Consider the following 26591-nt stretch of genomic DNA (forward strand, 5'->3'; position numbering starts at 1 on the left):
TTCTATGACGTCAGCATTATCCTGACATCAACACCAAAGAGACTACCAAAAAAAAAAAAAAAAAAAGTAAACTATAAGCCATTAATTCCTGATGAACATAAATGCAAAGATCCTCGATAAAATATTTTAGTGAACAGAATTAAAAAAAATACATTACAAGATCATTCACTATGATCAAGTCATATTTATTCCAGGGATGTAATGTTTCAATACCTGCAAATCAACTGACATGATATACATTAACAATATGAAGGATAAAAGTCATTTGATCATCTCAGTAGATGAAGGAAAAAGGATGAAAACTGAACATCCATTGATGATAAAAACTCAAAGTGGGCACAGAAGGAACATCCCTCAACAGAATAAAAGACATAAATGACAAACCCAAAGCTAACATCATAATGGTAAAAAGCTGAAAGTTTTCCCCTATGATCAGAAACGAGTATGTCCACTTTCACCACTTAGACTCAATATGTACTAGAAGTCCTAGCCATAGCACTCAGACAAAAATAAAAGGCATCTGAATTGGTAAGGAAGAAGTAAAACTGTCAATTTGCAGACGATACTAATTATAGAAAACACTAAAGACTCCACCAAAAAATTATTAGAATAAATGAATTCAGTTAAGTTGCAGGATACACAATATATAGATATCTATTGCATTCCTGTACACTAATAACAAACAGCAGAAAATTAAGAAAACAGTCCTATAAACAACTGTTATCAAAAAGAATTAAAATACTGGGGTGCCTGTCTGGCTCAGTCAGAAGAGCGTGTGACTCTTGTGAGTTTGAGTCCCACTTTGGGTGTAGAGCTTTCTTAAAAAAAATTAAGGTTAAAAAAAAAAAAAGACATTGATGAAAGAAATTGAGGACAACACAAACAATGGAAAGATTCACAGAAGACTTAATATTGTTAAAACGTCCATACTACCCAAAGCAATCTACAGAATTAATGCAATCCTTATCAAAATACTAATGGTATTTTTCACGTAACTAGAAAAGAAAAATCCTAAAATTTGAATGGAACCACTTAAGACCCTGAATAACTGAAGCAATCTTGACATATCACAATCTGAGATTTCAAACTATGCAACAAAGCTGTAGTAATTAAAACATATGGTACTGGCACAAAAACCAACACCTAGATGAATGGAATAGAACTGAGAGTTGAGGAAAAAACCCCATGTTGATATCGTTAATTAACCTATGACAAAGGAGGCAAGAATACACAATGGAGAAAAGACAGTCTCTTCAATAAATGGTCTTGGGAAAACAGGACCACTTTCTTAAGCGATACACAAAAGTAAACTCAAAATGGGTTAAAGACCTAAATGTAAAAGACCTGAAACCACAAAACTCTTAAAAGAAAAACAGGCTGTGCTGTAATCTCTTGGCCATCAGTCTTGGCAGTATTTTTCTGGAAATGTCTCCTCAGGCAAGAGGAAAAAAAGCAAAAATAAACAACTGGGACTATATCCAATTAAAAAGCTTTTGCACGGTGAGGAAAAGAGTCAAAACAAATAAGCAACCTATTGAATGGGAGAAGATATTTGCAACTGACATTTACAAAAAGAAGTTAATATCCAAAATATATATAAAGAACTCCTACAACTAGAAACCAAAAACCCCAAACAATCTAACCTGAATGGACATTTTTCCAAGGACATACAGATGGCCACAGACACATGAAAAGATGCTCAGCATCGCTAATCATCAAGGAAATGCAAATCAAAACCACAATTATATCACTTCACACCTGTCAGAATGGCTAGTATCAAAATTACTGAAGCTAAGTGTTAGGAGAAAACTATTGGTGTGGAGAAAAAGGAACCCTTATGGGCTGCTGATGAGAATGTAAATTGGTACCACCACTATGGAAGACCGTATGGAAATTCCTCCAAAAAAATAAAAATATAAATACCATATGATCTAGCAATTCCATTTGTATGCATTTACCCAAAGAAAACAAAACCATTATTTTGAAAAGATATGCATCCCTACGTTTATAGCAGCTTTATTTATAACACCCAGGATACAGAAGCAACCTAAGTGTCCATCAATAGATGAATGGAGAAAGATGTGGTAGAGATACACAATGGACTATTAATCATAAAAAAGAAAGAAATCTTGCCATTGGCAACATTGATGGACCTAAAGGTTATGGTATGTGAGATAAGTTGATGGAGAAAGACAACATATGCTTTCACTTATATGTGGAATCAGAAACAAATGAACAAAGAAAAACAGAAAACAAACTACTGGTTGACAGAGGGGAGGGATATGAAAAGATAGACAAATCAGATGAAAGAGATTAAGAGGTACAAATTTCCAATCTTATTAAAGTAAGTTATAATGAAAAAGTACAGCATAGAGAACATATGTAATAATCTTGTAATAACACTGTACAGTGACAGATGGTATCTACACTTATCACAGTGAGCATTTCGTAATGTATGTAGATCATTGCCAGATCTCTATGTTGTACCCCTGAAACTAACATTTCAACTATACATCAATTAAAAAAATAAAAGAAAAAAGGGCTGGGGCGGGGGGAGAAAAGAGACTAAAATTTTAACGATGGAGGAAAAAAAAGTAGAAGGAATTAAACTAACTTGTTTTTCAAAAGAAAATATCATTAGGGATGCCTGGGTAGCTCAGCAGTTGAACATCTGCCTTTGGCTCAGGATGTGATCCTGGCGTCTGGGATTGAGTCCCACTTCCTTCGGGGAGCCTGCTTCTCCCTCTGCTTGCGTCTCTGCTTCTCCCTTCTCCCTCTCTCTCTCATGAATAAATAAATAAAAATCTTAAAAAAAAAAAAAGAAAAAATATCATTAAATAGTAGAATAGCATAAAAAGAAAAAGCCATTATAGGTATCCTAACTGAAAGTTGTCATGAAATGGTAAAAAGGGTTCAGGTGGCAGACCGCCAAGGAATTTCACGGGATTTAGAAGTCGAAAAAATATTTTATATATCTCATTTAGGTAATTATAGTTGTCAATACAATTTCACAAATACAGGTAAATAAACACATATATTACACGTAAATGTATGCTTTCCAAGTCAGTGATGCCAGTGAACTTTTTAAGATTGTTCTCTTTTAGAAGATGCCAGTAAGATTTTAATGATTTGATGGCAAATAATTACTGTAGTCTATGGCCAATCTTGTTTTCAAATTAAGATTCCTATGAGGATGCAACCGATACTATGATGCTTTGATTATAGACTTATATTCACAAATTTATTCACACACACCAAGAAAAGGCTGCTTCATCTGAAGGATTTACTTGTCAAGCAAAGTGTGAAAAAAGACATGTGGACAGTTTTAAAAGGTTAATTTAAGTTGAGGTTTTGCAGTCTACAAGAAAATACCATTTATCTCTAAATGTCATAGGGAGGAGGTGGATTAAGGTGGGGGTCAACTTTACTGTTGTCTAAGTACTGGCCTTCACTTAAAGTATTGCAAATTCCCTCAATCATAGCTGTATTTTTTAAATATTAGTATATCAAATAAAGCTCACATCTGCCCAGTCCTTTGGTAGATTAAATAATTAAGATCAATATCTCCTACTCATTATTATTTAATGATTCTTGAAGTTTTACCGGTCTTTCCTTATATTTGGCACCTAACATCACGTTCCTGACTTCCTGGGAGGCATGGGAGGGTGGTCACAGAGGGTGGTGGTGGTTATGTATGGGGAAGAACATCTAAAAACTGTATGAGGCACTATTTTCACTTAATGTTACAGAGTTATTGAACCAGAAAAAGACCTAAATGCCTTACCAAATCCATTCTCATGTTTTCAGAGATGAATGGGAATCATCCAGGATGGTTGCTATCAGGTTGAGTCTGTGCTGAAAAACAAAATCTTAAAACATCTGGAATTGATTGAAAAATACATACTCAACAGTTCATGTTAATTAACAATGGGTGAAATAGAATTCAAGTTGTTATTTTTATCGAGGTAAATTCTGTTTATATGCTATATCAAAGGAACTACCACGATCTGGTAATGGAATTTTAGAAATACTATGACCTTCCATTGATGTGAAAAGCACTTAAAGATCTGCCAATGTTTACAATGGAACCAACAAAACTATACTGTATAGATTACAGAATTATACAAATGACATTATATATCCTGACAAACTGATTTATTTTACTAGTTAGTGATTTTACTTACTAGGTTTTGTCAGACATTACTTGACAATGTTCTGCATGTTCAAATCTTATTTTCATTTTAAGATCTCTGCTCTGCAGATATAAAGACTGGCTGTTTATTACAGAGTTCTTTTACATTACATGCTGAATAATCTAGAACTAAATATTCTATCTAAAATGGCTGTTTATCTCAGGAAAATCAAATGTCTTTCTATTGTTAAGAATGCAAAAAGAAATGGATAAAATTCTTTTAATCAAATTTGAAAATCTGCAGAATTCAATGGATGCAATAAAACCAAGCCATAGGAAAAAAAATAGGAACAATTTAAACAACTATTATTACATTTGTAAAACATTAAGCTGGGTGAGGAAATGTTGCTCCTAGCAATTAGAGATCCAATAAATTCAGATTCAAGTAACAATATGACAAATCTCTTATACTTGAGTATCTGTCCAGAGTTAAGGATAGTTTGTTAAACTACAGATGCTAATCAGCATTTCTAAAGTGTGCACCATCAAAACCACTGAGGCAAATGTTAAAATTACAGATTCTTAGAGTCAGACCTACTGAATCAAAACTTCCGAGGATAGTCTGGGGAATCTGCATTTTTACAATCCAGGTCTTTAATCTCAAAGTTAAGAACCAATGCTCTGGTTTTCTCATTCTTCAAGTTAGTTTTTTGAGTATATACTTTTTAAAATGGAAGTATAGCAATCATACAGAAAGTACATTTTTTTTTTAAGTAGGCTCCATGCCCAGCATGGAACCCAATGTGGGGTTGAACTCACAACCCCGAGGATCAGGGCCTGAGCTGCGATCAAGAGTTGAATGCTTTGGGATCCCTGGGTGGCGCAGTGGTTTGGCGCTTGCCTTTGGCCCAGGGCGTGATCCTGGAGACCCAGGATCGAATCCCACATCGGGCTCCCGGTGCATGGAGCCTGCTTCTCCCTCTGCCTGTGTCTCTGCCTCTCTCTCTCTCTCTGTGACTATCATAAATAAATAAAAATTAAAAAAAAAAAAAAAAAGAGTTGAATGCTTAAACAACTGAGCCACCTCAAAAAAAAAAAAAAAAAATCTTAAGTGAACAAGTCAATGAATTATCACGCAGTTAACCCATCCATGTTAGCCACGACCTAGATACAGATAGTAAATTCCACACGCTTCTGAGAAGCTCCCTCAACCTTCTTCCAACAGGCAACCACTTCTTCTAACACCATATAGTTTTGCCTGTTTTTGAATTTTATATAAACTGAATCTTGTAGAATTTACTGTGTCTGACTCCTTTTGTACAATAGTTCATCTTTTATTGCTTTGAGATGTCTGTAATATGTTGGGTAGTAGGGGAGTTTACAGGATTCTAGAAAGAGGTGGCCTCTCCTCAGGCTGGGTAGGAAACAGTCACATGAAAGTAAACCTTGGTAATGAGATTTGCCTGTCCAGCGTAATCTCTGCTCTTGTGTTGTATGGAGGGCACCTACAAGTTTCTTTATTCTCCCAAGGGGAGACTCAGAAACTCAGAAGGTAGCTGAGTGGGAAGTCGATGAATGGGAAGCAAAAAGGCTTACTTTGAGTCTGCTGGCTGGGGGAGGTGGGCAGCCACAGGTTAAACTGCACCCTGATCAGAACTGCAGAAATGTCAGAGGTCTCCACATTTGTTAGAACCAAGGTGAGGCCAATTTAGTCAAGAACTACTGGGCTCTGACCAAGCTAGGACAAACCTGATGACATATTTTACAAGCTGTTGCCTACTACATCAGAGGCCAGTAGGATACCCAGAGAAGTGGAAGAACTGAAGACACAGTTTTCCCTGATTATGTTATTTAAACCCCCTCCGTACATCTGGATGCCAGATTAAAGAGAAGACAAAGGAGAGAAACAAGAGAATTTTCAAAAGTTTAAGCATTACCTTACAATGCCATAAATTGTATTTCCTTTTCAACTGGCTGAGACTAAAAGTTACTATTTTCCTGACTTCCCATGGGGTGGGAGCTCAAGTGGAAGGAAATGCAAGTTCTGTCAGAAAACTCCCACTTCTTTGCATATCTGAACTGTAAAGAGTAGATCTGTAACCATATAGTTTCCTTCCATCCTCCTCTTGTCATGCTTTAAGATCAGGCTCAAATGCAGCCTCTGATTATGGTATTGCAAATCATAGTATGCTCATCATTTTACAATGTTTCAGATTTGAAAGTAAGGAATAAAGTGCTTTATTTTATATACCGACAAAAAATGATTCTGCTCCACACTGCTTGTCAACTAAATAGTAATCAATGTCTTAACTACTACTCAAACCATATCCAGCTAGCTTCTATCTCCACTATTACTCCAATTGCCTTCTCAAAGGATCATCATACTTCAATTACCCAACCAAAAGTTTTCTTTGATTTGTACCCTATTTCTCTGTACCATATGACCAGTACAAAACCACTTCCATCTTCATAAAATTTGCACTACCCTGGTGTTCTTCCTGTTATCATTTTGTACCTTTTATTTATTTTTTTAAGGTAGGACCCATGCCCAGCATGATGCCAAAGCGGGACTTGAACTCACAATCCTGAAATCAAGGCCTGAACTGAGATCAAGAGTCAGATGCTTAACTGACTGAGCCACCCAGCCACTCCTATCTTTTTGCTCATTCTTTAAATGTATTTCCCCAAAGATTTTCTTTTGCTCAGTACCATCTCCCAGGCCCACCTTAATCATTTCTATGCCAGTAATCATTAGCTTACAAGATCTGAGCTCTAGCTTTAACCTCTCCTAGATTTTGGGCTCTATTTCCAAGTACTACTAGACATTTTCACATGGCTGTTGTACCACCAATCAAATTCAGTGCATCTAAAATAAAGTCTTTTCTTCCATAAACCTCTTCTTCATCTTCCCTATCACACTTAATGGCATCACCATCATCTCAGTCATTAAGGATCAAAACTCAGATGTCTTATTAAAGTCAGAGCTAACTACAAGGAAAAGAAACGCATTCAAGCCTAAGAAAAGGGGGATTTACTGTAAGGATACCACAGGGAAAAAAAATCACTGGCACCCAGGACAATGATATGAAGCATAGTGCTGTGCCACCTCAAGAATGGGGACTCCAAGGCCACACCTCTCTCTCACAGAGAATCAGTAGCTTGGTTCTGTGACCTTACTTCATTCCCTTGCTTCATTCTGTAGATCAGCTTTCTCTACTTATTCATAATTTCTTTTAGACTTTGGCTTGATTCACTCACTCTGGGCCAGTTCTAAACGATCTTTTCACTTATACATATTCCAAAACCTAAGTCTCTGAATTTCAGAGCTCAAATTCTTGAGAATCTAACCAGTTTGGTCAGGCCTAAGAATTCTTTTTCCCTAGTAAGATGTTCAGTTAAGCTGCAGATCTAAGTATGGAATCATGTGTTATAAATGTAGGCTCTCTGATCCTCTAATCTCCACCCTTCAGCAGTCAGTTGTGCTTGGGTGTGAGAGACCACGGGTTACCAACCTGGTTATCCAATCCTACTCCTTTAGCACAGGTTAAGGATTGAGGACTATTTCATGTAAGATGTGTCAGGCATAGTGCTGGACATGTCTTTGACTCCTACCTCCTCCCTGTTTCATACTTTCTTCATTCAGCCTTCATTCATACTAGCTTTGTGCACATTCCTTCCCATCATCCATCTCCTGTTTGTCTATCCAGGGAACAACGGGCCCTGTTTCTGTCCATTCAGCTCTTGTTGACTGCTCCGTATTTCCTTCCTTGCCTTCCCCTGAAACACTTGACATTCTGTCTTGTTTTACTGTCATTATGTTCAGGCTTGTCTTTCCTATTTGACTTAAGGGTGGTGTTTACCTTATCTCTGCAGGTTTATGTATCTTGATTTCAATAATTTTCCAGCATTTGAAATACTGGCTAAACATTTTAATGCAAATACCTGTCCACATCCATGATGTTTACTTTGAAACTAAATACCCTATTTCTGGATGGTTATTAAGTCTACCTGATAATTACCTAATTCCTTAAGCAAATACACCAAATCTCTCTTGAATAAATGGTGGCAGGGGTTGCAGAGAACAAGAGAGTAACCATACCACTGTTTCAAGAAATTAATGCTCCATTAACTAAAACTCCATACTGTTCATAAATAATGAGTAAAAATATAGAATTTACAGAGATTGCATTAAAATACAATTTCTTTTTACTTGGTGCTATTTCTAGGGAAATTCTAAAGACTTAAAAATCTGAGTATAAGATGGAAAGTTATGAAAAAAATGAAGGGCTTCATTTTTAAATGCTTTCCCAAAAAACAAGAAACATTTAAGATAGTTCTCAATGTCTGGTTATATTAAAATCACCTGTGGAGATTTTCCAGCATATATGTCCCAGAGACTGGACGATTCAGTAGGCCTAAGGTGGGGTGGGGTTTGGATAGTGTTATTTTTTTAAATGTTTCTGATATCCATCAAATGTTACAACTATTGTCCTAGGATATTTTAAAAAACAAGAACATGTAGATTGTCGTTATACATGTACATTTCAACTACTCTCATTTATAGAATTTCTGCAGAATTGAAATATACAAAAGTGATAAACTGCTTTTGCAAGAGAACTGATTGAACGTTTTCTTTAAAAAAATTTTTCTAAAATATGTCTATCAAAATCATCCTATGAAATTAAACATAAAACAAATACCATTTAAAAACAGCAAAAAATCATTTATATATAATCTATGGTTTCTTTTTAAAAACTCTAAAATCTAACAATACAGTAGAAATAATCTAATACATACAAAATTATTTTAGAAAATAATTTCTCAGTAAGATCTTCAACATCCTAAACAGACTTTCAAAAATTTAGTCATATTTAATTAAGAATAGACTTTTCCGAAAACTGCATTTAACAAATATATTTTAAAAAAGACTTAATTAAAATGATAAATATGAGTGTTAGGATGATACCAGATACAACTAAAATATATGCGTATTATGATAAGGAATAGTATAGAATTTTGAGAAGAATGACAAGTTTGCAACCTCAGCCTTCAAGATTTCTTACATGTCACTCTGGAAGAGCATCAAGCCATGTCAATTTAAAATAAAATTATTTTGGCTGTCAAGAACAGATACTGTAATGAAGAAAAAGCACAGTAAATCAACCTTAGCCATTCCAATCCAATAATATTAAAAATAATAAATTTGAAGTCTAATCTATGCAAAATGCTAATTACCATCATATTAGTTGCAATTTGGTAACTACTGCTCTCATAAAATTTTGACACCACTGTAGCAGTTTTTGAAGTTTTATTCAATAGATGCTTGGATTAATGAAAATATAAATTAAATATAACCTCTTCATTTCAGCAGACTTCTTAAAGAGGCTGAGTTTTTTAATTTTCCTTAATTTCTTCACATCCCAATAAACTCCTATTGAATTTAAGCCAGAAGAGATTAGTTGAACATTTTAGGACTTTGTAAATTGTATTTAAACCAGTGTAGTAATACACACGCATAATTAGATTTCTTAAATAAATACGAAGCTTGATGTCTATTATACAAAGGCAATAGAGTTCAAAGTCTATTCAGTTAAGTCAGTCCCACTGGTGGCAAATGCTATGGTGAAAATGCTGAGTGTGCTGGGAAATGGTGACAATCTCTACAAGAATTCAGGAGTTTTACTACGTCCTCTCCTAGCTGGTTCCTCTGACTAGGACGCCAGAGAAAATACAATTAAAGAAATCAATACCCAAAAAACCCACTTTAAGTTTATTATAAGTGTAGTTTAAAGCCAGAAAACACATAAGCCACAGCTAACGCATAGCAGAAATATGAAATAATGTCACCATGGTGTTTATCAGCAGTATAGGAATCGACTCTGTGGAACTGAGAATTTAATTCTGAATGCTGAAAGATTAGGCAGTAAAAAAAAATCAATTATGTGGCAAAAGTGGGATGGGGAAGACTGGTAGTAAATATTCAAATGATACTCAATTTTCTACATTCAGCAGGAAGGAAGCAGACTACTGTGAAACTATGACAATAACCAAATGTGGTTTAATTTTTAAAATTTTAAAACTCAAAACCTATAGAAAACTTAAATATAAAATATTTAATAAACTGGCTTTCTGATACCTCAAATGTTCATTTCCAACTGAAGCTAATTTCTTAACTCTTTACATAATTATAATGTGTCAATTCAGAGGCCAAATGATTTAGAGTATGCATTAAGTTTATATTTAAAAAATTTTTTTAGAACTTAGTATTTTAAAAAGAGTGTAACAGGTATAAGAGAGGCTTATCAAAAATTTTCAAAACTCTGTATATTTTCCTCATCTCCAGTAATCTAGAAACCTATTAAAACATAACTTGAATCAAATTTTGAAATTGTCTTTTAACAAGTTAAAAACATCGATGATCTATTTAAAACTCATATTGAAAATATAGTCTCAGATAACTCAAAAGTACGGACTCTTGCTATTCTCCAGAATACTGAATTCTAAATGAACAAAAATGTATAATATACAGTTTTCTAGCTTTTAAGAAAAACACTTTTTTCAGTAGAAAAGTTACCTCCAATGGAATATATTAAATAGCACAATTCTTATCAGTACCGAAATTCTCTTAAGAAGAAATATGAAAATTTACATTTCCCTCATAGTTTATGTATTGGCCTAAGGGGCTCAGTAACAGCAACACTCTTAGCTGATACTATCATCGATTTTGCTTAAATTTTGAGGGGGACAAAACTAAAAAATCCCACAGGTCAAAACCGACTCATATAAACGGAAAGATTCCACTTCAATAAATGAAAGGCAATTCAAAATGCAAAATAAAAATGAATTAAGGCAGCTCTAAAAGAAAATAAACCTTACTCATCCAAAATAGTGCTACTACAGTATAATTCACTTCTTAACACGTTATGTTTATAATCTAGATATAAAAGCCAAAAATCAAAACAAGCATTGCAGTTACGATGCAGCATTAGGTGTTTACTTCAGTGAATGAAAAATAATGTTCACAACTCAAATGAATGGTAATTTAATATAATATATGCACCTTACCAGAGAGTTTATGTTTACTACCAGAGATGTCTTAGCAATTCCATATTCCTCATAAAGTCAGTATAATTGCTGTAAAAAAATCAACTGTGGTTCTGAATACCCATTCACAGTTGACCTCAACAACGTATCTGATGTAGGAGACTGATTATCTGTGACAGGCAGAAGGATGTGGTGGTCCTCAGTTCCAAGTGGAAGAGATAGTGGTAAAGTCATATCAGAAGGTTTCACATCCAATGTTTCTGATAAAGGACTTTTTTGTATGGAATCTTGTTCACTCAAGGGATGATCCTCTATACCAGAATCTAGAATTTTATCTGCACCTGAAATAGAAAGGGAAAGTATGCTATCTTTGAAAACAAAACAAAAACCCTTAGATAGACTAAATCTGCTCACTATTCCCAAAACTTGCATTCCATGCTCCACACCTTTTACTCGTGCTGTTTCTCTTGTGCTGATTTACCTGCATTACCTATTCAAATTCAATACAGACCTCAAGCCTAGGTTCAAGCACCAACTTGAACTGAAAATGGACTTAATTGTTCTAGAGTAACATTTCTATTTTATTGTTCACTTGTCAATTTTTCATGTATCATCTTGTGACATCTCTCTTATTGCTACTGAATATTCTACTTCAGATGCCCTGAATTCTCAACCAGACTATAAATTCCTTAAGGGTAAATGTCAAGTTATGCTTCTCTAATTCCTTCAAAGTACTTAATAATAGTGCTGCACACACAATAAATTTGTTCACTGATGTATTAATAAGTAATTCATGCTATTCTCTGAGTTCAAGTTCAGGGGCATGGCACTTTTGTATATTTTCAGAAGTGAGAATTCTGCTCTATGTAAGGGAGTGATTATCACACTGACTATGATACACTTGTGCCTTCAAAGTTCCCATGAGCTTTACCATGCTCCTGTCACTCCAAGGTATTTACATGATTTCAATCTCCTTGTCTTTATTAGACAAAACTGCATTTTTACTTCTATAAAATTATAATTCTCTCTGTTCTTGCCAAACCACTCTTCAGTTCAACTAGCCAAGAATATAACCTGCACTTCTTGTCCCAATGACTCTCTTTACAGTGTTCTCTTTGCCTGGGACAAACCTTCCTTTTCCTATCTAAATCCTTTGAACTCTTTCCTTCCAGTTCCCTAAAATTAAGCCTTTCCAATATTCACCTCAGAAGGATTTAATCTCTTCCTTCAGACTTTTGTATCTCCATTATACCTTACATTTTTCTTATAATCACAGTTATTTAGATTTCTGGTCTCCCACACCAGATTGTACACTCTTTGAGGACTAAGACTGTGCCTTGTTCAACTTTATCTTGCAGTTATGTGTATTTTGGAGGTAGAGGCATTTAACGTTTGCTGAACTAATACCGCAGTTTTCAGATGTTACTGACTTAATCCTTATGATGTTTCAGTTTACTATTAGACTTGTTAACATCTCTATACTCTGAAGAAGCCTAGTGTTTTGTTTCTAATTGTGACACAGTACAACTTTTTCAAGGATTCATTTTAAGCAACAGATTTAAAATTTTGTAGTCTGGCTTTCCATTTTTATGTACCAATCTGGGACTACTCATTACCCTATTTCCTCTTCAATGTTTCTGGATTAGGGTTCATAATGCCTTCTTCTTCACAAAACTATAATAATTTAAAAAAAAAGAAAGAAAGAAAACCAAAACTATAGTAATTCCTAGGTAACTCAGACTCTAATATGAAGAATAATGATACGTATTTTTTAATATTGTTTCATTCTTGAACTTCATAAATCAGCTTTTTAAAAGAGGAAATATTTCAAGTACTGTTTATTAGAAGGTCAATATGGAAAGATATTCTTAGTGACTTATTTACAAGTTATAAAGCTTCCTAATAAATATATATTTAGCTTCCAAAAACATACATCTAATTTCAACTGTTATACTGTGCATCTCAACATTTTAGGAATAGCACCAATAGGAGAGCACCAAATTTTTATAAAACACAAACATTTACCAGAATGGACTTTTGTTTTGTGCTTCTTTAAATTTTTAATATCTGTGTAAGAATTTCCACACAATTCGCAGATAAATGGCCTTTCTCCTGAAAAGCAAGTTAAAAAGTTTAAACTGAATATTTTAGAAGCTGCTAAGACAAAAATATCAATGTCTATGAACACAATGCAGACATTTACTATACTGTTTAAATTTAGTTTCAAAGGACCTTTTTAATCACTTGGTTATAATATAGTGAAATGAAACTATTCACATTAGGCACTTCTTTATACAAAGCATCTCCATTTCTGGGAAAATTGAGCATTTTCATTAACAGAAATTTAACTTACTCTTTTATTTCTATTAGATATTTAGTAAGTGTCAGTTATATGCCAGACCCTAAGAGGAACAGGGTAAGGGGGAAAAAAAATGTGTAATTACAGTTTCTGCTTTCTGGTAGCTTACAAATTAGAAAAATAGGGACAATAAAATGCTACAAAATTATAATTCCTTTGAAATAAGAGCTGTTCAATGCTTTATAAACTAAGGAGCATGAGAACATAGACTATTAAATATCTAGCAGGTGCTCATACTATTCTAAATAGGAATTATAAGGAATAATTTTAAAAATGAAAATAGTACATTTTCAAAATGGCATTTTCCTTCGTTTTAATTTATTTGTTCCATATTTTTTTCATACTACACAATACTATTACAAAAAACATGGCAATACTAATATTCTGGAAATATGCTTACTGAACTGAACATTACTTGAGAATAATCTGATATTATCTTGGTATTATCTATATTATCTATTCCTTTTCATTTCTTGATACTCTTGTGTAACTGAATCCAAACCATTTAAAAACTATTATTATCTATTAGAAAATCTATACAATTCTAGACCAAATTGAATTAATACCACTCCAAGTAACTAAAAAACCAAAGCAAATAAAAACTTGATATTTATACATTAAAATATTGCGACAGGTAGAGTAAGACTAGATACCACATAGTCCATAATGGTTTAAAGTCAAGGCTTACATAAAAAGAAATTAGAGAGAACAAAAAATAATACGTTCTCCCTAAACACAGACCTGTATGGGATCGAAAGTGTTTGTTGAGCTCTCCTGAGGAAATAAAACTTTTCCCACAAATACCACATATGTATGGTTTTTCACCTAGATGGAAAATAAAAGATAGCGAAGTGGTGTACTATACCAATATAATATTTATCAATTACAATAATCTAAAGTAACCTGTTCTAAAATTTATTTAAATTAAAACCTCTTTCAATATTGTATTTTAGAGGTATCTTCAGTGTGATCTGACTTAGATGAATATTAATTATTTTACACTGTTCATGTAACCTGATCCCTTTCATAGAATAAAACTTTATTTCTGCAAATATCCTCCAGTAGACTAGAGTTGGGCAAGAAGTTCAATTTTTATATGATTACAAACAAGATTAAAAATTCATCAATCCATTACTTTAATTCTTCCTATCTTAACCATATTATTAAGAGAAATAATATTATTTTGGAAAGACCTATTTTAAAAAGTACCCTATCAAACTGAAAGTCTTTGAGTATAATTTGCTTCAAAACTGATACTCTGCATTCGAAGTATCCGTTAAATTTACCAATCTTAGAATGTCTGCGCAGGACAAGTCCTAAGAAGTCATAAAAATCAATGTTCCACCTAAACCGCACCCCCCCCCCCCCCCCTTGATTTCATTCTTGTTTTATTCAAGAGAAGTGAAACAAGAGGCTAAGGATTTTTTCTAAGGTCATAAAATATGTCTCACGTTTATATATTGTCAAAATTATCTGATTCTACTATACATAGAAGATAGATGATAAAAAATTCTACCCACTATTATTATCTAGAAAATGTCTGCTTTTAAACCTAATGTTTATGTGAAAACCACAAACAAAAAGCTTCAACAAGCACAAACACAACAGATATACAACACAAAGTCTGTAATCTATTTTCTTGAAGGGTTCAATTTCCCTTTTTCTTTCTTTTATTTACAACTTTCCTTATTTTAAACATCTCTGTCAAAATCTTACCTGTATGTTTTCGAGAATGAGTGATAAGAGAACTAGAGACAGCAAAAGCCTTCCCACAAGTATCACACACATAAGGCTTTTCTCCAGTATGCCTACGAACATGATAGGTCAATGTGCTGGCTTGAGCAAATCTCTGTCCACACCTATCACAGACATATGGCTTCTCTCCACTATGCTTCCTATTCATAAATAAATATAAAGTACATGCTGGTAAGTAGAACAATTTGGGTCCAACCTATATAATAAGCATTTTTCATACAATTTTCACACAGTATTTTACTTCATCTTAACAGTCCAAAAACGTGTATTTAAAATCAACAGTTTCAATGTATACTATCAAAAATAAATGTTTTGGTTATTATCTGTTCGAAGATCAGTTAAAAACATTTTACCATCATCTTTATATGGTTGTCAAGTGTGCCCCTAATACCACAGGCAATTATTTTCACTTGTCCATTCACTCACTCTTCAAAACTCTTTCCTTAAACCTCCAGCACTTCCTCACCCATCCTCATCCTTAGTGGATGGCCTTGCTTCCTGTTTTACTGAGAAAAATTTAAGCAATCAGAAGAAAATTTCCACCATCCAAACTCTCTGCCTATGGCCATCTGCATCTATGTATTTGCTGTCCTTCTGGTTAACTCTAACATGAGGGTGACAGTTCATCTAAATCCAACTACTACCATTTGCATAATTAAGATACTATCCCCCTTGCTTAATGATATCGTTCCTGTAATTTCCTCCACCATTTAGTTTTCCCATCTCATTGTACTGCAGCATACAAATATATTAATGTCTTCAATCTTTAAAAAAAAAGACCCTAGACCTCTTGCTCCTCCGTTTCTCTGCTCCCCTTTATCAAAAATTTGAATCTCCAACTGTTCTACCTTCATTTCTTCTTTACCAATCTCTTCTCCACTAGCTTCTGCTAACATTGCTTGTCAAGAGCACTGCTGACCTCTCACTCTACTAAATCCAATAGTTAATTCTCAATCGTCACCTCCCTATCATCAGAATTTGACATAGTTGATTGCTCCTTTCTGGAATAATTTCCTTCTCTTGGATTCCAGGGCAGTCTAGGTTTTCCTCCGATACTGGTTGCTCCTTCCTAGTCACCTCTGAGTGCCTCATGATTCAGTCCTTTGATCTCTTTTCTATCCACATTCATTCTCTGGGTGACCTCAGTGTTATAGCCTTAAATACTATCTATATGCTGAAGACTCCCACATTTCTATCTTCAGCTCAAACCAGTCCCCTGAACTATAGACTTACTAACCAATGTACAACTCCATTCAGATGTCTAAGAGTCACCAAGTTTACTATGTTCAGATGTCTACTCTGAATGCCTGTACTCTCTCTTCAACTGCTCTACCCACAAATCTCCATTTCAGTTAATAGTAATTTCATCTTCTCAGGTGCAGACTGTAAGCCTCAGAATCATCTTTGATCCCACTCTTCTTTGCTTCTTTCATACCCTACATCCAATCTGCCGCAAATTTTGTTGTTCTACCTTTAAAAATATGTCCAGAACCTGACAACTTCTTATCTGTACCACTGTTACCACTTTGGCCTAAATCATTACCACTCTCACTTGAGTTTTACCTATAGCTTCCTAACTGGTAGCTTTGCTTCATGTCACCACCTCTGATAACTCGATTGCTAATTTGAATGTTAGATAATGTTTCTACATCTACACCTCTTTCCGTATAGCTGGACATCTGGCTCTGCGGGGTGGCTTTTAGGCCACAGTACTGCATTAGGTTCTCTATATGCATATTTAATGAGAAGCATTCCTATGTAAAAATGTGTGTGTATGGTTGTATGCATACATTCCTATTGTGAACCTGTACATGGCAAAGAAGTAGTTTGGAAACTTGTAAAGCACAACCATTAAAGAAAATAGTGTTCAGTTATTAAACTTGATGTAGCTTAAATATTGTGTTTAGTTTATAAGAGGTTCTTTCTATTTTCTATGGCAAAGACTTTGACACTTGAAATACAGAAGCAATACTTGATTTATTTTTGTAAGTATTTAGGATATTATTTTATTTTTTTTGAAGTTTATTTATTTCTGTTTTTAGTATAGGATATTATTTTAAACAAATGATTGTCTAATAACAATATATTAGTTGTGAAAGGTTTTAAATAAATTTTCTGATTTCTGTGTCTGAAAAAAAAAAAAACTTACAATCTTACACTTTTTCCTCTAATACAGCAGCCAGAGTCATCCCCTTAAAATGCAAGCAAGATCACATCACCTACTTCCCAATTGCGAGAGTAAAAGCTTTAGGCCTATAAAACCTTATACCATCTATAAGTCTTATCGCCATTCTGATCTCATTTCTCTCCCTTATAATCCCTCTCTAGTCACCATGGCTTCCTTCCGGTTCCTCGACCATTCAAAGAAAATATAATGATGGAGCCACAATTAGAACTCTACTATCCTGAGTGCTAATAAAGTAGTCTCTATTCAAAAGACTGTGGTGGACAACAGACTCAAAGATCAAACAACTTATTTTTTTGTTTTTTACCTTGCATGAATCTTGAGATTGCTAGAAGTTGCAAATTGTAAATTGCATACATCACATTTATAGGGTTTTTCCTCACCATGATGCATACGACTATGGAAGACCAGCTGGCATTTCTGAGCAAATCCTTTATCACACAATTCACATTTGTATGGCTTCTCACCTAAAAGAACAAGCAAATACAATTTATATTTAAAAGGAGATCTTGTTTTAGTTGCTTGAACCACATAAGCTTTCAAGAGTTTATCAACAGTACTATTCTCAGTATTCAAAAATGTTAACTGCTAGAAATAAAGAGGCAAATAGGATTTTCTCCAGATTGTCTACTGAAAACAATGGTAGAATTAAATCAGAGTTTCTCAACTCATAATAGTGAAAGGTGATCAATGAGAGAAATACATACTGCATCTTATAAAGTAAAATCTAAGTGTACCAACAAAGGTAAATGTAGAGGCTGAGGAATGAAAGTATGTGTAATTCTAAAGAAACACATTCAGAAGTTGACAAATTCTGGGCAGCAGGAGGTGAGATGTGTTGACAAAGTCTGAGAGTTGTCCTGAGTTGTAACTACTTTTTTTCAGTTCTCTTAATCTTTGTCTCTGTTAAATACTTAGCAAGCTAGAATCAAGTTTATGTTTAACTATGAGGGGAAAATGGTAGAAAGACCTCATACATTAGGACCCCAGGGTTATCAGCAGCAATAAAACAAATAGCCATTAAATACTTGGTCACAATTACAAAGAAATTTTCAATACTCTAACATGCTAAATACTTTGTGAATGCAAGTATATACCAAATGTTGGTCACAAAGTCAACACTGCATATTAATTTATTCTGTACAAAAATATTGTTTCAGCCACAGCATAAAAATAACTGTATCTCCCACAAACCAGTCTTACCTGTATGAGTTCTTACATGCGTTTTCAGCTGGTTACACTGGGTAAATGCCTTTCCACACAAGTGGCAGACATAAGGTTTAACTCCTTTATGTATTCTCATGTGCCTTCTCAAACTGCTGGCTTCCGAAAACACTTTCCCACATGTGTTACACATTGGCTTGGCCTTGGAATACCTCTGATCCAGCTCCTCCCCAGAGCTCTCCAGCTCATAAGAATTCTTGACACTGGCTATGTTGGACATAGAGTGTTCTTTCAGAGCACAGTTTGGCTGTGATTTTCCACGTTTCCGTTTCACTGTAACAGTTTGCACAATATCTTGTGCTGGAAAAGTGTTTTCCATAACTGATGTCAACTCGAGTTCTGAATTATCATTTCTTTGTCCAACTTGTTCTATTACAGGTGTGGATAATTTATTTGCATCTAAAAATAACTCAACAGATGCATTCTCTAAAATGTCACTGGGATATTGCACTGTTTTATTCTGTCCTGTTTTTTGGGAGCTGAAGGCCTTCTTCTTCTTTTTATTTTGAGAGGACTTCTTTGCTAAAGTCCCTTGTTTAGGATTTGCCTGAACTAAATCTGTAGACACTTCTGATTTTTCCCGACTGTTATAATCCCGTAGAGTAAGGAGACAAGTCTGTTGATTCAATTCAATGTTTCCAGTAATACTAGATATCTCTGTAGAAGAGGGATTAGCAATAAAAGCAAAATCTTCCATCTTTATTTTACACTTAGTGACCACCTCTTCCACTTTGAGATAGTCAGCGGCCTGATGAATTTCTTTAACATTCCAACTGTAAGGAAACAAGGCTAAATGACAATATTCTGAGCAAAGAAAAACTTTGTGAAACAGAGCTGTACATATATTTCAATGTCTTTTCAAAACCTAATGAAGCAGAATGATGAAAAACACATAACTAAAAGAACAGATTTACAAAAATGCATTTACTCATTCAGAAGTACTCATTCAGAATATGTGTAGGCAAAAATCTCCGTTTTGCAGAACTTGAAAAGAATAGTTACATACTACATATGTACTACTACGGGAAAATAAAATGTTAAAATTACTGCATGTCTTAAAAAACACTTGAAACACAAAAGTAGCTGTTGGCAACTTGCTGACTTCTCTCATTCATCCTGAGACCTATTCAGATAGCAAGCACCTTTTCTGGACTGGCAACAGCAAGTTGCTCTGCTCCCCTGTGAGGGACTTTAACTGTGCTTCTCAAACTTTCCCACACAAGTGAGTCACTCAGATGTCTTGTTAAATGTAGATTCAGATCCTGTGGTGGGACCAAAGTGTCGGCATTTCTAACACACTTGCTGGTGATGCCGATGCTGCTGCTTTGTTGTTTATACTTGGAAAGAACAAGGATTTAGAATACACTAATCTCTAAAAACTGTCCAATGTGTGTGTGAGAGAGATACTCAACCCTCAGTAGTTGGAGAGTCTGTCATTATTAGAATTACACAGAAAGACTTCAGTTCACACTGTTCAATGTTCCAGTCAAAGAGGGATATTAAGAAATATCAAATAGTCCCTGCCCCCCAGAAGTTTACAATGTAGTGAAAAATTGATTACTCTAGCACTGGCTCTGGCATTACTAGATGAATTAATCAGGGTAAGTCAGAACCTCTGGGCACTTTGATTTTTCTTAGCTATAAAATCTGAGGGATCCGTGGGTGGCGCAGCGGTTTGGCGCCTGCCTTTGGCCCAGGGCACGATCCTGGAGACCCAGGATCGAATCCCACGTCGGGCTCCCGGTGCATGGAGCCTGCTTCTCCCTCTGCCTGTGTCTCTGCCTCTCTTTCTATCTCTCTGTGACTATCATAAATAAATAAAAATTAAAAAAAATAAAATAAAATAAAATCTGAGAGTTGAGTTGGTATTAATACAAAAATAGGACCCTTTTAGTTATCTGAGGACGGATATACATGCACACAAACATACCCTTCAAGTAACCTTCCTACTTGCCATTTCCCCCAAATAATATTAAACTCTTCAGGAAGAAACTTTTCTTTTTACCCTCTTCATTATATATATGAGCCAGAAAATGGTTTTAATCATGGCTGATAATATGTAGTGCTATTAATACATCTTTTTTTATTTAAAAAAAAGTAAAATTTGAAATGAAATAAAAAATTAACTAGTGTCATGAACCACTCAGGTCTTTGAATGTATACTCTAGTATCTATAGATCTCTATCCATTTTCTCATCATCTAATGAAAGCTTCTTTACTTCAAGTGCCACCTGTATGTTTCCTCTTTTTTAATTTAACATCACACTGGCTTTTTAAAAACTGCCTTTCTTTCTATACACAATCATTTCTCAGCTCATTATAGATTAAATAGGTTTGTAGGCCAGTTTGAAAACCTAATCACAAGTATACAAATATAGGGAATATTTTATTCTCTGGGAAAATATACCTGAAGTTCCCAAACATATTATAAAAAAACTTTTGGAATATTATCTATTTGCAAATGGAGTCTTTCCTCTAGATGGAAAAACATTAAAGATTTTCTTATGTCCTCCAGCTATAATTTTGGAATATATAATGAATGACCTTTGAAACTAATTCTCTATTTGCAAAGATATAGCACAAATGTTACAAATATAAACACAATCTCATTCATCTCTTATACAAAATATTTTTTTTGCGATGTATACAGTAGCATCATCACTTCCCAAAAATGTTATTATTCCTTAGGCATTTTAATTTTGTTACATAGTCTATTCTTAAATTACAATAAATGAGAGATACCACTAGAATGAAGCCAAACTGATCACTTATTATACTTAGGCCTCAAATTATAATTACACTTAGTGCTCCATAAAATGAAGCATCAAACACATAACAAAGTCTGGTAGCCTTTAAGAACAACAGAAACTAGCACTGAGTAGCACATTAAGTATTCAGTACTGATACAGTATTTTGTACAAATTATTCATCTATTTCATAGACAGCCTATAACCACAGTTACAGTTAAAAGCACCAATCAGTATTTGTTTACATCGACAAACAATCTGATGTTTACAAGCATGAAGTTACAGTGCTTGCAAACTTGTTTCATCTTTGAACAGTCCCTGAAAGTCATTTCATTACATATTGCTAGGTATATGGCTAAATACTTTACATGAATAGTTCATTTAATCCTCTGGACATGTCTATGCAATCTATAGTAATCCCAATTTATATACAAAGGAAGGCTCAGAGGTCCAAAAAAAGTAACTTGTACAAGATCACTATGTGTTAGAACTAACATGTGACCAAGGAAATCTGGCTTGTGAGTCCACTTAATTCTCTATTATTTTGTTTTTTTCACCAAGCTTAATCACTAAGTTGTACAAACTTTCTACTTTTGTTTTTTTCTAAAACTTCCTACTTTTGATGTAAGCCTTCTCATATTTGTGACTGGGCTCAAACCACTAGCTCCCAGTAAAGATATGCACCAAAAAAGATTGAGCAAAAATCTGGCTCTTTCACATTGGTTCTTTGCATGAAGGTTCAAAGTAAGCTGCTCTTCAGTGTGTTCAGATTAATTCAAAATTGTTCTGGAAAAGCTGATAGAGAAAGGGAAACCACTAAATTGAAGACCAACCAAAATTTATTAGTTTTACGGTTTTTTTATATTATATATTCTAAATATTTAGATAAGAGGCACCTGTGGAGTCAACTGTTCAGTAAATTTAAATAATTTGTCATGTAGGTTAACCTAGGACACTTGTTTGTTCCTTTAATCAACTCATGCAGAACTGACTCAAAGATTTCATTACACCAAAATTTAAAACTAATTCCAAACAGAGTGTATGTTTCCTTTTCAAAAGGATTAAGGAGCATCCTGTTTCTGGCTTTTTAAAGTACAGTTCCACAATAAGCTGCTGTGTAAAACGGAGAGGGATTCTGCTTAATGTCTGTGTGTGTATACAGAGATTATCTGGAAAAGGATGAAAGCATATTTATCAAAATGTTAACCGTGATTATCGGAGGGTGGCAGAATTTCAGAGGTTTGTTTCCTTTTGGTTTTTCTACTAAGTTTTCTCCAAAATTTGTGGAGTTAGAGAGGAGAGTAGAAAAGAGAAAATAGAGGAAACTAATATTCATAGGGAAGAGGGCCTTCAAGGAAATCCTGCATCTTCACAGCAGCACCATGGTAGTTGTCACCATCTCGTGTTTACAGACGGGGAAACTGAGGCCCTCAGGGGTTGCATCTTGCTCAGAAACACAGCGACTGACAGGCTACATCTAACCCCAACACTCGTCATCTTTTTCCATCAGAATATGATCCAGTCATGTTCACATTCCCATAAGAGGTAGATGAGAGCCAGGGATATTATCCCCTCTTCTCCCCTCCACAACGCCTAAATGCACTAACTAGGATCAGACTCATGATCTAGCTCGTCCCGGACGGGGGACACACAGCGCCTGCAGTATCAGATTCCTGTTAGTGACAGTGGCAGCAGTAGGCATTTTAGAGACCGCATTTTAGCTCCTTGTATCTGAGTTAAGCATCAGTGCTGGCAGCTCTACAGAGATTACAGGAGTCACTGCCCTTTACACTGCAAGGAAATTATTTTTCTGAATAAAGATCAGCAAGCGGTCCTGCACATTGCTATCTAAGGTCAGACATGAGAGTTCTATTAAACGAACACAGAGGACAACCCTTCTTTCTTCACCTGTGCTTTTTGTGTTTAAGAAATGTCCATCCCAAATCAGTAACACTTTTTTTTTTAAGATCTTATTTGAGAGAGAGAGAGAGAGTGCACAAGCGAGAGCATGAGCAGGGAGAGGAGAAAAGGGAGAGGGAAAAGCAGACTCCCGGAGGAGCAGGGAGGCTGATGCAGGGCTCCATCCCAGGACCCTACAATCCCCACCTGAGCCAAAGGCAGCCTCTTAACCCACTGAGCCACCCAGGCGCCCCAATACTGACTTCTTTATGAGAAACAACAACAGCATGCGCACATCCGTGGATGAAGACTCCGAGGGAAGGGACTGAATGGGGAAAAATACAGATACAGTTAAGTTCCACAGACTGCTGACTAGCTTTTGTAAGTGAAAATAAAAATGTGTACTTTACCTGTCGAGATTTAAAGTTCCTGTGTATATAAACTCCAACAGTTTCTGAAATCCATCAGCCTTCACCTGACTCTGATCAAGGAAGACATTGTTCTCAGAAGTGCTTCTGTAGATCGCACCGAAATACTCACTAAACGAGGCCAGCACATTCCTGTGGGCTTTAAACTGGAATTCCCCAATCACTACGGTGCAGTCGCAAAGAAAACCCGCTTCCCGTTGTTTGTTCAGTCTCTCTAAAAGGTGCTCACAGTGATGCGAATACTGCATTTTGATACCAGAATGGAATTTTACCCCTTGTTCTAAAAGGCAAAAAAGAATGAGGGAGGTCAGTAACCCTAAGTTTTCATCAAACGTCTCACCCAAGCAACGGGTAAGGGGACAAGGGCCGTGGGACAGAATACGGACAAAAATACAGCCAGTCCTCGTTTATCAAAGACAACAGTTTAGGAGGAATGCCGGAGGCTAAGCTGTCTATCTGTTACATCTCGGCCAACGAACACAGCGCTTCGGGCACATCGATAAATGGCGATGAACGAAAAAACTGCACCAGCAGCGGAGGGGGGGGAAGAAACGCAAAATTGCACGCTTTTGCAGCAGATGAACCTTCAGACTTTCAAGCTCAGGGCGCATGCGCGAGCTGGCAAAAAAAAAAAAAACCGAACTAAGAAATGACTCCTTTGAACAGATGGTGGGGAAAAAAACAAAAAAAAACCACGGTATGAGTTCTTTAAAATTGCTCTCAAGTCACCGCAACCTGTTAGTCTCCGCGGGGCACACAGCTGCTCCAGAAGGCGAGGCGGGGGCCCCGGGGGCGGAGACGCGCAGAGCCCGGAGTTGTCAGGGCTCCGTCCGCCGCCCCGAGGAGGCCGCGCCCTCCCGCTCCCGCTTCTCCACCCGGGGCCGCACCGGGCAGGGACAACCGGAGCCGGGCTCTCCCGCCTTGGGCCGCACTGCCCCTCGCCCAGCTACCGCCACCTCCAGCTCCCACGGCAGAGGCTGCGGCCAAGGCCGGCGCCGGGCTGCCTCGCCCAAGCTTCCCGCGGCAGTACCTCCGCCCCGCCCTGAATTCGAACCCCAAGAAATCTGCCCCCACAAAGACCCCGCGTCTGGAGAGAGCGGGACTGGCAAGCTGGGGGACCGGCGCGGGGGTGTGTGTGAAAAAAGAACTCACCTAGAGCCATCCAAAGGGGGACAGTTTCTTCACGCTCTCTCCGCCATCTTGGAAGGACGTCACCGCGCCCCGCCCCGCCTCTTCCTTCTTCCTTCTAACGGCGACCTCATATCCGGCCCGGGCGACCCGTGGAAACGCCGGAGGCTCTGGGACGTCGGAGGGCCGAGTCCGGCGAGCACAGACCAGACTGGCCCACAGAGGTTCCACTTCCCAGCATACCGGGGTCTCCCCCACCCCCCACACCGGCGAAACCGCGAACGCCACGGATAGGGGGACTTAGGGGCCCGTTCACAGCGCCCCGCTGGTCTTCCTCATGCAGACATCGCGGCGGGCCGAGAGTCAGCATCTCGCCGGCGGCCCGCTCGCAGTCTGGGCAGAGGTCGGGCAGCGCCGCGCCGCGGGCCTGTTTCCAGGAGCCAGGTTGCGCACTGCATGCTGGGCCTTGTAGTTTTTCCCGTCATCCTCCCCTTCACTCCGGCCCCCGCGGGTGCAAACAGCTGCTTTGTGCACCGAGGCTCCCGGCCGGCGGAGGTTTCTCGAGCTGGGAGGATCACCCCTTGTCAGCTTACGTACCCGAAAGGCTCTAGGGACCCCCCTGGGTGTTGTTTGCCTCGGCCGACTGTAGCTGAGTTTCCGGGATATCCTCACCTGGCGTTACAAGATGCAGCAAAGCGGAGCAAACCTGTAGGGAGCACTGGGCACGCGCATCATCGCAGGAAGGTGGGCTCTACACCGGAAAAGGTTTTGCGTCTGGACCCGAAACATCTTAATACGGTGATTTACATCGAATCCAGATTTTGTACAGCGGAGGGAAAGGATGCCAGTGACTCTGCGTGACCTACAAAAAAGGCGCAGAAACAGTCGGATACATCCTATTAAGGTGTTAGGGTGAGCTTCTCCCTGGTCCTGGAGGACACCCTAAATCTCAAAAAACAAACAAACAAACAAAAAACACGACTTCATTTTGTGTGTGTGTTAAAAGTTGTGTCAGGACCGTCGGATGTTTACTCATGACTTTATTCGAAAGGGCAGTCCCCGCTGGAATTTACTTCCTTGTTTCTTCTGAGATTTTTTCCCCCCCAGCTCCATTCTGTTGGCTCTTGGCCTTCTCTCTGGTCCTTGGGAATCATCTTTATGAATAAAGCCACGACCGTTATGTTTATAAGGAAATAAAGGTTGAGGCTGGTTCTAGATTGCATCCTTCCGATTCCACTTTTATATTTTGTCAGAACCCCCTTTTCGGCAGTTTATTCAGAAATGAGTCCCTACTAGGTGCTAAGCACGACACTGTGTGTAAAATAAGGGTGAAACATGGTTTTTCTGGCGTTTAGGGGAATTTGAAATCTTTTTTTTTCCTCCTTTAATTTCACCACCATTTACTTCTCTTGCCCAACCCTCAGTGTGCCAAAGATGCTAAGGGGATAAAAACATAGGCTTAACTAAGATACCTATTTAAAAAAAAAAAAAAAAAAGTGGGTTCCTGCAGTATTGAGACGGTTAAGTAAAAGTGAGTGGCCAACATTTTTAAATTTAGGAATTTATTGTTTAATCCACAAGCTTTATATAGCTTTAGTTTAAAAAAAAAAAAAACAGTGAAAACAAGACACTATTTCAAAGTCTGGGCCCTAAAAAAACAAACAATAATAACAACAAAAAATCTGGGCCC

General features: G+C 36.7%; 1 protein-coding gene across 6 annotated transcripts; it reads right to left on the minus strand.

Moving 5' to 3' along the window:
* Positions 1 to 8465: 8465 nt before the first annotated feature.
* Positions 8466 to 25639, minus strand: MYNN (myoneurin). Of its 6 annotated transcripts, none has more exons than XM_072752251.1 (9): positions 24926 to 25598; positions 23756 to 24391; positions 23609 to 23670; positions 18679 to 19472; positions 17783 to 17942; positions 15252 to 15430; positions 14277 to 14360; positions 13202 to 13288; positions 8466 to 11517 (listed from the first exon to the last, which is right to left on the minus strand). In XM_072752251.1, exons 3-9 carry the CDS (start codon positions 23632 to 23634, stop codon positions 11255 to 11257), a joined length of 1593 nt encoding a protein of 530 aa, XP_072608352.1. In that variant the 5' UTR covers positions 23635 to 23670; positions 23756 to 24391; positions 24926 to 25598; the 3' UTR covers positions 8466 to 11254. The 6 variants fall into 6 exon arrangements, with proteins under 6 accessions (XP_072608352.1, XP_072608353.1, XP_025863513.2 ...); XM_072752252.1 differs by having other exon boundaries at positions 23756 to 24053; positions 24926 to 24983; XM_026007728.2 differs by lacking the exon at positions 23609 to 23670 and having other exon boundaries at positions 23756 to 24053; positions 24926 to 25639.
* Between the last annotated feature and the right edge of the window lie 952 nt (positions 25640 to 26591).

This window comes from Vulpes vulpes, chromosome 3, assembly GCF_048418805.1.
Source record: "Vulpes vulpes isolate BD-2025 chromosome 3, VulVul3, whole genome shotgun sequence".
Classification (NCBI taxonomy): domain Eukaryota; kingdom Metazoa; phylum Chordata; class Mammalia; order Carnivora; family Canidae; genus Vulpes; species Vulpes vulpes.

Excerpts from the sequence above, each read along its gene's own strand:
- MYNN (XM_026007728.2), bottom strand. Across the intron at positions 17,943-18,678 it reads GCATGTAAGAACTCATACAG|GTGAGAAGCCATACAAATGT; the intron begins GTAAGACTGGTT and ends TTGTTCTTTTAG. Across the intron at positions 14,361-15,251 it reads TCATTCTCGAAAACATACAG|GTGAAAAACCATACATATGT; the intron begins GTAAGATTTTGA and ends TTTTCCATCTAG.